Source organism: Fusarium keratoplasticum, chromosome 7, assembly GCF_025433545.1.
Source record: "Fusarium keratoplasticum isolate Fu6.1 chromosome 7, whole genome shotgun sequence".
Classification (NCBI taxonomy): Eukaryota; Fungi; Ascomycota; class Sordariomycetes; order Hypocreales; family Nectriaceae; genus Fusarium; species Fusarium keratoplasticum.
The window spans coordinates 1,818,350-1,833,261 of record NC_070535.1 but is presented as its reverse complement, the minus strand read 5'-3'; the positions used below and the strand labels follow the sequence as shown (position 1 = coordinate 1,833,261).

The 14,912-nt window shown below is 50.3% G+C and overlaps 3 protein-coding genes across 3 annotated transcripts; 1 reads left to right on the top strand and 2 right to left on the bottom strand.

Annotated features, from left to right (window-relative positions):
* Nucleotides 1-4,282: 4,282 nt before the first annotated feature.
* On the top strand, nt 4,283-9,029 carry NCS57_00975600 (uncharacterized protein; the record flags this gene model as incomplete). The annotated part of the gene is made up of 7 exons (XM_053059519.1): nt 4,283-5,008; nt 5,072-6,461; nt 6,526-6,601; nt 6,771-6,807; nt 7,016-7,367; nt 7,460-8,258; nt 8,315-9,029. Exons 1-7 carry the CDS (start codon nt 4,316-4,318, stop codon nt 9,027-9,029), a joined length of 4,062 nt encoding a protein of 1,353 aa, XP_052911590.1. The 5' UTR covers nt 4,283-4,315.
* Nucleotides 9,030-9,697: 668 nt separating this feature from the next.
* NCS57_00975500 (HET domain-containing protein) lies at nt 9,698-11,710 on the bottom strand (the record flags this gene model as incomplete). Its single annotated transcript, XM_053059518.1, has 3 exons — nt 9,698-9,722; nt 9,844-11,100; nt 11,199-11,710. The coding sequence occupies 3 exons, from the start codon at nt 11,708-11,710 to the stop codon at nt 9,698-9,700; spliced, it is 1,794 nt and encodes a 597-aa protein (XP_052911589.1).
* Nucleotides 11,711-13,250: 1,540 nt separating this feature from the next.
* Nucleotides 13,251-13,769, bottom strand: NCS57_00975400 (uncharacterized protein; the record flags this gene model as incomplete). Its single annotated transcript, XM_053059517.1, has 1 exon — nt 13,251-13,769. The coding sequence occupies one exon, from the start codon at nt 13,767-13,769 to the stop codon at nt 13,251-13,253; it is 519 nt and encodes a 172-aa protein (XP_052911588.1).
* Nucleotides 13,770-14,912: the final 1,143 nt, after the last annotated feature.

Below are 14,912 nucleotides of genomic sequence, written 5' to 3'. Positions count from 1 at the left end.
CACCAAGGAAAAGGCGCAGACTAACGCACGCTTGACAGGTGTCTCTATCCCACTCGTTCGGGTATGCCGGACATGCGGGATATATGCTGCGATGGATGTCGGTGTTGTGGGCCAGGTCGCATCGGGACGCTTCGGCTCGTCAATAGTGCTGATGCAATCATGCTGCATGTGATGAACACACCCGCCACACGGGACTTGACAGTTCAACTGGGGGTGTCACAAAACCGAGGCTAGAGCGAGTAACATCCCCTCACTCTATCTACCTCTTCAATCTATGTTGCGAGACTGGGAATCGTTTGCTACTGGACTGCATTGGAATATATTATGTCCCATGGGGTGTCTTTACTATTCGAAATATGGAGCGCTGCCACTGATGCCCCCCGAAACGGCCGAAAATCTAATATTCTCGGCCAAGGTGAAAGATACAACTCTTCAATCCCGAACGGTTAGTGCTTGTCAAATTTGGACTCAAAAAGTCCGGAAGATGCCTCAGGTCTGATACGCTAGTTGGTGCTTGTCTACCATGCCCGCCAATTCATCCGCGACATGTCGAGAACTCCATCTCCTTGATCCTGTGCCTTCTTTTAATGGTGACTCAACAATCAGCATTCTCTTTTCAATGAGGTCAAGGAAATCATTGAGGAAGTCCTTGGGAAGGTACTTGCAATGAGGTTTATCACGCAACTCCTGAATGAACTGGTGATTTAAAGCCACGTTAGATCCACCGCCCACAGGTAGACTCGCATAGTCTGGGAGATACTAACCTGTGAGACCACGTCTTTGACCCGGGCTTCCCACCCCCCTGTGTGTGAGTTCCATTGGATCGTGAAGAACTTATCGGACCTCAGTGGAAGTCTGCTATTCGGCCAGTGAAAAGAATCGGGCTTCAGGCGCCCTGACGCAAACTTTTCAACATATTCCCAGGCGCCTAGCCACCACGTAATGAACTCCAGGTACACGCAGCCAAGAGCCCAAACATCATATGAGGGACTGATGAGCCCACCACCAACTTCAACTGGAAGGTCAATCTCGGGTGCACAATATGTGGGCGAATTCGGGGTATCACCCCTTCGCTTCCTATCCACAGCCGGTTTGGTGCTGAACTCCGTAATTCCAAAATCGGTGATCTTGAGAATTCCCTTGCAATTCTCGGTGGAGGGCCCGGGACCTGAGAACCACAGGATGTTTTCGGGTTTGATGTCGCCATGCCGACCAAAAAGCTGGCAAACTTCCTTGTTGTCGGGACTCGGGACTTTAGTGAAGGAAGTCAAGGGAAAAGAGCTGGGATGAAGCAGTGACCTGAAAGATGCCGTGGGGTAACGATGAATATACGCAAGGCCATCTGCAATACCACGACATTGCTCAACCAACCAAGAAAGGTTGTCTTGATGTTCTTTTGGCGAAGGGTTTGGGTTGAACTGCCTCCAATAATCATGTAGGTCATACTCTGCCCAAGGAAAGACCAAGTTGAATTCATCATGTTGCTTATATGTAGCCAGAAGGCAGATGAGATTTTTGTGATGATTATCACTAAATCTCCTTGTAATGTTGACCTCTCGTTCGAAGTCGCAATCATTCTGTGACTTCAGCCGTTTGACAGCGACTACTTGGATGGAGACCTGGAAGATGTGTGAATAAAGTAATGAAAGAAGGAATGGCGGTAGCTTACGTTGGTGCTCTCAAAAGTGTGATGATCAGAATGAATTTTGGCTTTGTATACTTGGCTAACCTTACTCTCCGCAAGTTTCTCCCAAGAAGTGAAGGGAAGGATCTCCTTGTGATAAAAACTCTGATGAGGTACCATCTTTGCCTGGCCGGATGTAAAAGACGGAGCCAGCACTGCCCACTGCCACTCCAAGAACTTGGTGTAAGTGAGCTTGCTCCAGCCTCTGAGGTAACTGGGAGAGACATTTTTATCCTTTTCCGGCTGAAGCGCCCAGGATGTAACACTGTCTGTCCTCTTCACTAAGACAAGGGGCAAGTCAGTGTCACATATGCCTGCTTGCAGGAAGTACCTAATCTTAGCTCGTCGGTTCATCAAAACCAGAATGGCTAGGATCTTCTTGTACGACCGGCCTTCTGGCGGCGTGTACTCCACGCACCTGCCTCCAACGAGAGTGTCTCCGGAAACTGTTGTCAAGTCACTTGCAGGTGTTCCACAAATCTCCAGTGCTTGCGCCTTCAGTTCGTGGTGCTTGGTGTTGAAGCGTAACTTTCTGCATCTCCTGAGCTCTTCCTCAATTGCCTCTAAGTGGAGGAGATCGGTAAGGTTTCCATGTGGTATGAACCCCCTGTGCTGTCCCGGGAGACGATGACTGACTATGGCATTATAGAGACGATCTTGGAGACGGCCTTGAGGCGGTCTCTTCGCGATAGCCTTGGAGACTTTTTGCCTAAGCTCCGCGGTTACGCTTGGTACTCCAGGCGAACGTAGCTTGTTACCAATGTCCTTAATCTTTCCCCTTATCTACTCATATCAACACGTTAGCGCACTGTTGGTTGATTGGCGGGCTGTAAAGCTTACCCTAGTTGGCGAGTTCGCATGAACCACGTTGTTTGTGATGGTTGGATCGCTAGTTGGATCATTCTGCTGTCTCGTTTCATGCAGGACCGATTGGCTACGCTCTTCCCGGAGCCAACTGCCCCGAAATCTGCCAGTGGTAAAACTCATGGATAGTCCCTCGGTTGTTGACCTCTGCTTATGCATACCCGCGGCCTCAAGACCAACGTGGTTCGAGTGGGAAGGCAGCAGGGCCGGCTGGCTGTGCCTCTTCGTGTTATGCTCTCCTTTGTGGTGAGCCTTGTGATGCACCTTGGGGGCCTCGCCGTCGGCGGGCGACATCGGACTCTCGGACATGGTCGGCTCGACTTTTACGCCAGTGGAAAACAACGGCTGAGGAGGGAGACGAACAAGCCAGGCACGAGAGCCGGGTCACTACATATTTCTAATTACAATTACAATGTTTTTTAGGGGCTGTTTTCAACTACCGACTTCAATCAGGCTCTGGAAGCTGTAACAGCTAAGCGCCCATGCCTCCACCATTGTGGGAGTTGTGTGGGTGAAGCTGACCTCCTGATCACTTTATCTCGCTAAGGTGCATGGGCGAGGGTGGCTTAAGCAGGCTGAGGCCACCATGTATCTTCTTGACCAATTCTAAGCTCGATGTGGCATCCAATGTCTCGGAGGCCCAAGTCCTGCATGCCTAACCGAGGCTATGCTCCCATTATTCAAAAGGTGTCGACTGCCGTAGCGATTCTTGCTGTCTCCCGTCTTCTGCAGTTTCCTCAAACACTCAAGATTGCCACCCGACATCTGATCAACGACCATGGTACCTGGGTTCTTTCGTTCGTTGCGAAGCTACGCGGGACGGCTGTTACCATCGTCGAGAACAGGACCATCGCCCCCTCAGGACATCCGAGTTAGCAACGTGGATCCAGATAAGCTGGCACGCAAACTCAGTGACACATTCAAGGATAGCTTCCAGGTCGATGTGAGGCAGCCTTTCTCCCAGTTGCAGGGATGATTTTATTTTTGGATACCGTACTGATCTTCATTAAGCTGATCCACAACCGGTACATAATTCACGCTTCGCGACACCTCTCGGCTGTAAGACTCCGACGTGCCGTGTAATTTACGCATGCTCATTGCTTCTTAGGAGGAGATTAATAGTTGCCGATAGCGTGTGTGCTCATTGGGACAATCGAGACGATCGCAACAGTTTGGTAGACGGGTGAGATGACAAGACTACTCGCCATGCACACAACTTCTACTGGAAAGCCATGCATGAGAATTGCTTCGCTAGGGCAACAAGAGGCGGGCGGGCCGGCTGGGCGGCTGGACTGGGGGCCATTTATCTACCAACCAGACTTCAATGATGTGCTTTCAGCTTCATCCCGCCCACGCCACACCGTGTGATGGACCTTGTGATAGCGTAGCCGATAGGCGGGCAATCATTCTACAGCAAAGGTGCAGCCCAGCCTGCTTCTTATGTTGCACATTTAAGCCAGTTCCTCACCGTCGAAGAGGGGATGAGGGTGGGGAAAGAAAATCAGGCTCGGGTTACTCGGGTTGAGACTTTTGTTGGAGAGAGCCCTGACGCCGGTTAACAGACCATCTGCTCTCAACAAGGCCAGTTAAAACAGAGCTGGATGCCACTCTTTAGTGCTATTTTTGCAAGCAATCTTCGCAATAATTCTATTTTCATCCCATTCCGCCTTACTTGCTTCCCCTTAGTCTGTCTTTGTTACTTGACTCGTTGTGTTCTTGGCATCAGGCTCCGTGACCCTCCAACACGCCCACTCCACTTTCCCGAGCATGAACGCAGCCGTTCTTCCAGACCGGAGGCGGAGGAAAAAGCCGCTATCCGAGCTGATTTTCGAGACTCGTGTCAAGAGTGAGTTCGATAAGACGGAACGTTGGTTCTCACCGGAAGGGAGTATCAACGAGCACATCACGGCAGCATCCATCACTAGAACTCTCCGTACCAAGGGCTCGAAGGCGCCGGTAGATGATGATCTTGTCAATTTCATCCTTGAAAAGGCTAAAAGAGTATTTGCCATTGCCATCTACAGCAGGCTAGAGAACGACAAACTTCGAAAAGCTATGGAATTCTTCAAGAGTCATAACATGCATGACGATGGCTTACCTTTTGTTAAAGCACAATGGGAAGGGCACGCCGAGGGGCCCTTGGGACCAAAAGAGCAAGCCGAGTCCCCGTATCACAGCTACGACAGTGCCGATGATGGTTATGATGACGATGGATACACCACTTCTGACGGGGAGGATGACGATGAGCCCTGGTCAAAGATCAGCATTGACGGATTCTGCAAGGATCAGTGGACCTTCTGTGCCCCCGTATTCTCCACCGACAACATCAACCACGATCTTGAGCCAGATACGGTGATGCCCATTACGAAAAAGGACACCATCTCGGTGGCCCAGGGCTCCTTTGGATCTGTATTCAAGTGCCAAGTCCACAAGTCGCACCTCCATGTGCCCGAGAACTCGGTAAGTAATGACACTGGGACTATTTAGATCCGGAGTAAGTCAACTCACTGAATCGTATTCCAGAACAATGTCGATTGCTTCGAATACGTTGCCGTCAAGGAAGTGCAGCGCGAGGTTCACCAAGACCGGAACAAAATGGTCCGCGCCTGGGAAAACGAGGCCCGGATCCTTTGGGGCATGAACTTGCTCAATCAGAAACACATTGTCAAGTTCATCACGGCATTTCGCCGAGGACAAGACGATCACTACTTGATGTTCGAGTGGGCAAATGGTGGCAACCTGAGGAACTTGTGGAAGGAGGTTAAACGCCCTGCCTTGACCGGCGACCTCGTGCGAGAGACAATGGTTCAACTCTGCGGACTTGCCCAGGCTATCGAAAAGGCCCATTACCCTGGCGACGACCGTTTGTATCGCCACGGAGATCTGAAGCCCGAGAACATACTCTGGTATACAGACGAGTGCGGGAGTGAGAAAAGAATCGGTACACTCAAGATAGGTGACTGGGGCCTTGCCAAAAGGCACGATATCGCCACCGAACATCGGAGCAACAAAACCACTACTGAGTACGGAACAAGGCGATACGAGTCGCCGGAGGAGTATACTTGTGAGCATACCGGTCTCAAGGCTCCAGTGTCCTTGAAGAGAACTCAGAATCGTCGATCTCGTCTTTACGATATCTGGGCGATGGGCTGTATTGCCCTGGAGTTCTTGGTTTGGCTTATGTATGGTCCAGATGAGCTGAACAGATTCAACGAGGGTATCAAAACACAATTTTCCGACCATTCTCCCTTCTACGAAATCGTACAGGACGATGTCGACAACGCGAAGGACATGCCGAGAGCCAAGGTTCACTGGGTCGTGGAGAAGTGGATGGACCATATGGCCAAAGATCCCGCCTGCGCGGTTGGGACCACGGCCCTAGGAAACCTGCTGGAGCTCATCAGAGATCGCCTTTTGGTGGTGAAGCTGCCGGTCAGAATGGGAACTTCACCCGACCTGTCACCAACGATCAAATCGACAAAGGTCGAGATACCCAGCGATATCAGCTTGCACGCTTCAGATTCGATTAGCAACCCGGTCCATACCATGAACATTCCCGAGATCAACATCACCGACTTGGAACCAACGGAGCCCTCGGCGAAACCAGGGGGTGAGCCCGAGGTTTTCATCAAACGAACATCTGGGGGGTGGGAGCGTGCTCTGGCCATCGGCTTCCACACCGCAATGCTGGAGATCTCAGGTAAGGATGAAGGAGCTAGCTACTGGCTTACATGTTTGCCAGGACCCCCTCCAGATCAAGATCCTGGAGACCGCCCCATCTTGGCACAAGGCGGAAGTGCCTATCCGACCGAACCCACGGTCTCAGATATGGGCCTGATTGGACAAGAAAGGCGACAGGACTTCCCGTTGCGGCCTGCGACACAGACCCCAGGCGCCAGAACCGAAAGAGTCAGTGATTCAAGTGTTATCAGGTAATATATCGATGGTTTGAGTTGCTAACATTTTTAACCACCCAGATCGTAAGTGCTCAACATGTCGATTAGTGCAGACGATCGTAAATGCTCAAAATGAGCCCTCTCGGAAATATAGGATGTAGGTCACATTGACTGCTGCTCATTCTTTTGATCCTTAGGCTGACACTTTGGTAGTATGTGAGTTGCTACTACATCTAACTCCTTTCTTCTATCCATCGACTTCATTCTCTTGGCTAACACCGGCATGACACCCCTTCCGTAGGGAGTAAGTGTTCTTTGTCAAGTAGCTTCTTTTTCGTCTGTGAACTCACAATTCTTCAGCATGTAAGTATCGGCCCTCTATGTAACCATTTATTAGCTGATAGCGCTTGTTAATTTGAATCTCACTGACATTTGCGCCAGACAGTGAGTTGAAATTCGCCCTCACTCAGCGCCTGTATTAAGAGAGCCCCATGTAGAAGGTTTGTATCCTTGATTCATCCCTTATTGCAAGAACTTGACTGCTTACGAACTGATAAATTTGAACTCATAGCTCGAAAACGACTGGAACTTGATTATCGACAACGAATCTGCCAACCACGTCCTATCCTCGATGAAGTTAGGGGCTCTATCCGGACCCAAGTCTCCCCATTCCTCTAAGCTTTGTGCATCATGCCAGAAGTTTCGGGATGAGATCTGGAGCCCGGCATTCGGAATGTCTTATAGTGTCCAAATTGTAGAAGAAAACGCCAATTCCGAAAGGTGTGACCTCTGCAGGATACTCTGGAAGATTTGCAGGCGACGAGACGCCACCAACGCCGGAAATGTGACCTTCGAGAGAGTGGGATCGTCCCTCACCATGAATAGTTACGGGCCTCCGGTCATGTCCATTTTCCGAAGCCCTGGTATGTAATAATGCCCCTTCTCTTGATAGAGTGCTTGGAAAGAATTGAGTCGACCTTTATCAAATCATGTCACGCTAATGACCCCAACCTAGGTCTCAAGACAAGGATTGACCAGGATATTCAGATTGGTCTTCCATGCCTCCCATCAGCTTCTAGCGATGAATACCTCGAGATCATCCGGGGTTGGGTTGAACTATGTGATCTTCAACACAAGGATTCAACTTGCCAACACCTCAGTCGAGGCAGCTCTGCCGCCTCTAGCTACCACGGAAGATTGCCGACTAGGGTCATTTCTGTGGGAAGTAAGGGCGATCCCACTGTCAAGCTCCTGGAAACCACTCCTAGCGACACAGGAGAATGGGTAGCTTTGTCTCACCAATGGGGTGGAGGGCTCCAGTTCTCGACGACCAGACAAAACCTGCGCCATCATATCCAGGGCATTAGCATGGATCAACTTCCTGCTACTTTCAAAGATGCCGTGACCGTGACCCGAGCATTGGGCCGTCCATACCTTTGGATAGACTCTCTTTGTGTCATTCAAGGGAAAGACGGAGATTTCGACCAAGAGGCAAAGCGAATGGAACAAGTGTACAGCGGCGCATACTGTGTTTTGGCGGCCAGTCGGTCTCCTGGACACTACGCTGGCTTTCTCCAACCCAGACAAGCAAATGACAGCGTGACCATGCAACGAGATGGAGACTCTGCGCCCTTTTACATCCGCGAGACGATCGACGACTTTCAACAACATGTTCTGGAAGGGGGACTAAACCAGAGGGGTTGGGTTCTGCAAGAGCATGCCCTTGCTCGACGCACGGTATACTTTACCGACTACCAGACTTATTTCGAGTGCGGCAATGGTGTCCACTGTGAAACAATGACCAAGATGACCAAGTGAGTTATCATTTTTCGCAAGAGACTGAGAGGAGTTGTGGCTAACATTTGTCCAGTGACCTGGCTGCTTTCCTGGGCGACCCGAATTTTCCTCGGATCATCATGGGGGCAGACCAAGGCGAAAAGATTCTTCGGTACCAAGATCTTTACAAAAGATACTCTCGACTTGGTCTCTCAAACCCATCTGATCGAGCAGTTGCCATCAACGGTCTTCAAGAGCGTATTCTTCATGCTCTTGGCGTCGAGGGGGGATTTGGGGTCTTTTTTGAAGACACAAAGGATGGCCGCGGTCGTGGACTCCTTCGAAGAAGCTTGCTCTGGTGCCGTGCATCTGACGCGCTTGCTCTCTCTCGGATTTACGTACCAGATCACCGCGCCGCCTCTAAGGCTCCTTCATGGTCATGGATGGCGTACACCGGTGGCATTGACTATATCGCTCCCAACTTCGGTGACATGGACTGGGAAGAGATTCAGTCGCCATGGGATGCCAAGTCTCGCTCGAGAGACGACATGTTTCTGGTCGCCGCCGCACGAAACTACAAGACTGATGACGAGTATGGCAATCTTGTGTTTGATGACCCCGAGTCGTCAGCCCAACTTCCAATGAAGTGTGTCGTGCTTGGGAAGCAGAAGGGGAGAACGCCAGTCAAAGAAAAATTACACTATCTCTTAGTGGTCCAGGAAAGAAATGGCAGATATGAGCGAGTCGGGGCTGGATACTTGCCCGGGAGGTGCATTCACCCTAGGGCGAAGAAGATTATCATTCACTAGATAGCTCGCAGAGGAAGACATGGTGCTGTTGCTGTCTTCCTTGCCACTCATTCGTTTCATTTCCCAGTCCAAATTGATTTTTTTGCCGTTATCAAGTTGATCTCGCTGGGTTTAAACTATTCGAACTCGAAGTATTCTGCCATCTAACTGCAAGCTCCCAAAGACCCGGTGTCGTCCACGATAACTCGCTTTCTGAAGGTGATCCTCATCCCTTGGTGGGTCCATTATTCTATCTCCAACGTTGGACCCTTGAAGGCGTGCGAGGAGTCCAAGGATCCAAGGCTGATCCAAAAAACCTGTCTCAACGAGTTGGAGCTTAATCCGTTTGAGGGGACACGATGATACAACCTGTCCAGGCTTGTAGTGGGCTGGCATCCTCTCCCACCCAGCTGGAGATGGCCTGTGTCTACCATCCCGAGGGTCTCTACCTAATGACACCCTGACACGACCGTGTGATATTTCAGCCCATTCACAATATGGGCGTATGACGTTAAGGTAGGCGTCATAAAGGGTTCCCCAAGATTTAAATTTCTCTCCGAACCTGTCATTTGTGAATCCCAGGAGAAGAGGAAAGACCTCCCTCAGCTGAGGATTCCTTTGCATGCCGGGAAATAGTGATAGTCTATAAGCACCAAACTCAACGGTCTGGTCAAGAGAGTTGTGGAGTTTTATGAGGTCGGAATAAAGGCTTTGCTGGAGATCTGTAATCGGTATGGCATCAACCTTTTGGTCTTGGCGATGACTCAATGGAGTTTCGAGCGGGTGCTTGCGAAACGTGAAAACTAAATGAGGGCATGCCGCTACCAGTAGAAACTGATGTTGGCCTCCGGTGGGGCGCAGGACGAGATAGATGGGAGCCGTGGCGTTGTTATCAAACAGATAGACTTCATCTTCAACTTCGACGAGCGCATCGAGTTTCCTTTGACTCGCCAGTGAGATATAGCCTCCGTGGCTCGTGCAGCGGAATCGGTACCACGAGAAATCCTGACTTTCTCTTGCCCGCATGAAGCGGTCAATGGTGGACAGCCTTGTCAGGTTGAGAGTCATGGCCCCTGAATCGGCATCTACTGTCGCGCCGTGATACCAAAGTCTTTTGCTGATGTTCTTGGGCGCATTATTTTCGGCAGTTGGATTGGGAACAAACCGGATCTGTAAGACGTTGTCATGGTGAAATTCGGGCATCATATTCTTCATGCGGTCCCAGCTAGGGTTTTCTTCATCCTCATTTCCAAGGAGTTTCTCCCAGGCAACGGGGTCCTTCCAGTTCGGCATCCACGAGGGGATTCCGGCTTCTGCATTAGCACCAGAGGCCTTGAGGAGTAGGTGAGAGGCTCCTTCGTTAATAATACAGTGGGCAAAGAAGCCGGTCGCAAGGTGCTGAAGAGAGATGCTGTAATCTGGCTGAATTTGAATGCCACCTGGCTTCAAGCTGTAGGGACCAAGTATAGCGTAGAACTTGTCTCGAACGTCTGAAGATTTGCTTTTCCAAGCCAAAGATAACAGTTCAGGCATGCTCTTTGGTACAAGTAAGCCTCGCGTTACGTGTTGAAACCAAGGCGCTTTTGTCTGTTCCCACGACCAGGTACCACTTGTCAACTGATTCAGATACTCTGTCATTGAAGGGTCCACCGAGAATATCTTGTCTCCGATGGGAATCACGACCCGTGGCGCAAGAACTAGCTCTTGAAGAACCCATGCTCTGCTGAAGTACCTGCGCTCAAGAAGCTTCTGGATGGTGAGCCGGCTCGGAGGCCTCGAGGTATCATTCGCTGGTATGGAAATATGCAAGCTTTGAAGCTCGTGGAAACGATGCCTTGTTGGAAAGCTCTTTGAAGTCTTGACTGTGATATCATCTCCTAGCCAAAGGATAACTTGGAGGCATTGGGAGTATATCTGACCCATCTTAGCAACTTGTTCGCCTCTCTCTCTTGTATCTTTCTGATTGATGCATATTGCGTCGACCCAGAGCATCCGCTCGCCCCGAGATGGCCGTAAGTAGCGAAGCATGGCGCAGCAGTTGCCAGTTTGCAGCAGGATATCCCAATATTCGCCAACGTAGATGGGGTGGCGCCTGAAAACGACATAGTTAGACCCTTGAGTCCAAGAAAGTTTTATAGCACGTGCAAAGGGAAATTGCTCGGCGGAGACAAATAATGCCGTCTAACTTACAAGGTCGCATCTCCGCTCTCGCCTCCCCAAGTGTAGGAAACGGCCTCGTATTCCGGGAATTCCCTCTCTGAGTATGTTTCCAGCATCAGATGAATGGCATCTGTTGGAGACTCATTCTCCCTGGCCACCAAGGCAATCAAGCGAAATTCGTCCTCTTTCAACGTTCGATCATGAATATACGACGCCCACCTTCTAAGACTCGTTTCCTCGGAGAGCTTGAGACAGGCCAAAGATTCTGCTGCTGAACTTGGAGCATGGTGCTCTATCGCTCCAGACTCGAAGCTGGGTCTGCGCGACTTAGTCCGTGTATATGTTATCGTTGACGGCCAACTGAGATTGAGCTTTCCCGGTGGCTCGTCGGGTGGGAGCGACGGGATTAGACTGGCAGGATGTTCCGTGAGATCCTGAAGCAGATGACGGGCGGAATTACCGCAGGTTTGGCATTTGGGGATCGAATCATCCCCAACTTGAATCCGAGGGGAATCACAGGATATTGCGTGCCAGCGGGACATTAGAATGACTTTGTGGAACGGACCTAGGACTGGGGAGATGCTGAGAGACCATTAAATTGCACCGAGGTATTGGAGTAATTGGTTGGTGTTGAGGTCATCAGTCGGAGGCAGCCAGTCTGCTGGCACTTTGACTGGTAGCTGAACTCGGGCTGTGCTGACAGCACCTAATTGCATGTCTTTGCAGGTAATTGCATACGTACAAAACAGCGATATAGCGCCCATAGCATTTGGCCGAAGAACTGTCCCATGCACGCTTTATTTCTGTCACCCACCTACCTAGGTAAAGATCCGCATGTGGTGTTATCTCAGAGGCGTTTTCTTCCAGCGCAGGGTGCATTCTACCGAATCACAAGAAGAAACGGACATTTAAAGATTTCCTTCTCCAATCGCCATGGCAGAGACTCGTAGAACAAACCTTTCAACATCAGATGGTTTTGCTCGGCAGCTTCGCCTGAAACCACTGCAATCCCCGCAACACCACTCACCATCACCATCACCATCAACAGAAGAGCCACAGAAGAGCACCAAAAGCATATATAGCACACAAGGGCAAAAAGAAACATACAACAGCGGGGATTCGCTGGTCGTCACCGACCCAACTACTAATCCGCCCCTTACTGGCTTAACTATGGGAGAGCGGACGGGATCCCGTGGTCTACAGTAGGTATGGTCGTATGTGACAGTCGAGGCGAGGACAAGGTCTATACCAGTGAGGGCAGGTACAATTCGCTGTCATTCGAGATCTCTAGAAGCATATATCTGTATACGATATGTAGTGTTGTGTCAGTGAACAGACAGGATCCCTCCCAAGATGTCAAGAGTCCTACAGGCAGGAACCTTCAAGAGTTTTTTGTCAGGCCAGAGCTGTTCAAGGACGGAATCACTCTACAAAGTGGCCTTACTAAGTCTCTGATTGCCAGTCAAGTAATACGTTGTCCATAACTACTCGGAAGACTTAAGGGCTACGTGGATAGTACAGTTATGTTGTTGAGTCCTCATATGGGACATGCAAGCATGAAATAAGCGCTCTGTTGGGATTGTAATTTCTACAAAGGCCTTTTACACAAATTTCACTTTTGTTTACGGCCAATACAACCTCTCAGCATCCAGCTGAAGCGAGGTTTGCTTCAAAGGGCGATGGGGTGCGGAGGGAATGACAACACCTGACAACCTCGACGAAAGTGAAGACGCAAAGCTAAAAGAACAATGCCCAAATGCTGTATGACAATCAAGGTGAATTAAAAACTCGCTGAAGGTATCTCATCCCTTGTCATCGCAATCCAGAAAGCCACCGTGTCGCGTCCCTTAACCCACATACCCCAGGATATCATCCCCCGACTGGGTACCATAGACAGTCTTTGCCCGCTTTTTGTACATGCCTCGTGATAAATAGATACATTAAGAAGTGCTTCCCAAGTTCCGCCAGCGTAAACAGCACATGGCTGGCTTTCCCTCCACATCCGTCTTTCTAGTCCTCATCGGACCACAATGCCTCTAACTCTGCCAGATCCAGACAATGTCGGCTCATGTCGATTCATAACTAGTCGATGACAATAACTTCTTTATCTTTGGGTATTTGGAATTTCTTTCGGCGCTTTGTTGGGGACTCTAACCGCTCGTCGTCGTTCCGATCACGCTTCTTGTTCACTTGGAGACGTGCGAACGGGCTTTCAAGGCCGATGCTTGTGGTATTTCTTGAGGAAGGCGCTGTCTGTTCACTTCCTGCGTCGGATGCCAATTCGGCTGCATCCGTATAAACACTGCTGCTGGGCGAGGAGGGAGGTTCTGAGTCGTCGACCTCGACTGTGGGCTTGGGCGCGGCCGCTTCACCCGGCAGCATCACGAGCAGGCGACGCCGTATCTCGTCGATGGTGTCTTGTATTTGTGTTCCCAGACGACTGTCAGGATTAACAACGTAGAGTGTCTGCTCCAGGGTCGCCTGGCAGAGCGTGAGCTGGCTCTGCTCACGCGTTGACCGTTGGGCTGGAGAGAGCTGAGCAAAAGCCGCGTGGGCGTTGCGCCTAAGCGACGGGCGGTAATATGGAAATGAGCAGCTCATGACCTTGCGATGGCGTCTAATATCGGTAAGCTTGCGGTCTGTGTGCAGTGCACGTCGCGCTTGTTTGATAGGTACGCACGAGCTGTCAAGGTGGCGGTCTGATGTCGAGAGAGAAAATATTCACCAGGCAGTTTGCGACAGACAACTCACCGCGTTTAAGGTGACTGACCAATGACCGGGCCTTGTTTCGCAATTGCTGCCTGTCCTGTTTCAATGCTGAACAAGGAGGTGTGCTGCGCGAGAAAAAGAGAACAGTTGTTGCTGAACAACAGATAACCCTGTGCTTCTTTGGCCCCTATTTCCCGGGACGCTGCAGATGTTTCCAGAGGCACAAAGACACCAGCAACCTCAACAGCATTGTTTGCGCGTACGTACCCGTCGCCTCTTTGTTTGAAGCCAGCGGTGATGATGGCCGGACAGGGATTATTTTGCTGTGTTTGGCGGGGAACAGTCGCAATCACAGTGGACCACGCGACTACGTAAACACATGTGAATGGATGAGACGGCACATGATGTCACTAGCTTGTTACACTTTTGGTGCCCAAGCCAAAGTGAGTCACTTTTGTGACACCTCCCTGTAGGTTCCCTGTAGCTACCCTGAAGTTTCAGAGAAGACAGCTTGTGCCCTATTGCAGGTTAAATAGGGAGAATAGCTTCATTTCCTTCTCTTCCTACAGTCTGTTCCTCTCCATATAGGCACTACTAAAGAACATGATCCAGCTCATCTCCGCAGTTGAACCCAAGCAATCAAAACCCCGCATTTCCACGATTCAGGTGGGGTAGCGAAATGGACACTCCATGTGTCAAGCAATGGTCCGCCCAAACTTTTCTATTTAGCCATGAGTTAATTTGAACGTGCTTCAGGTTTCTATTAGATATGCAGGTTTTCTAGTCATATGAACGTTCATCCCTCCAATTTATTTCTGGTACTCTTTTCCAGGTGGTCACCCGTCACGAACCCGAAGGGTGTCGTCATGAAGTCATGAAGAGACGTGCTTGCATTACGGGCACTTGCCAGCCCTTGACTATTCGCTATTGAGTAAAATGTGATGAATCTGGCATTGATGATTAATTGGATCTCGAACCTGGAACTGCACTGGAACTGCAAGGACTATAACTATAGCGGCCAGGTGGACGGCAACA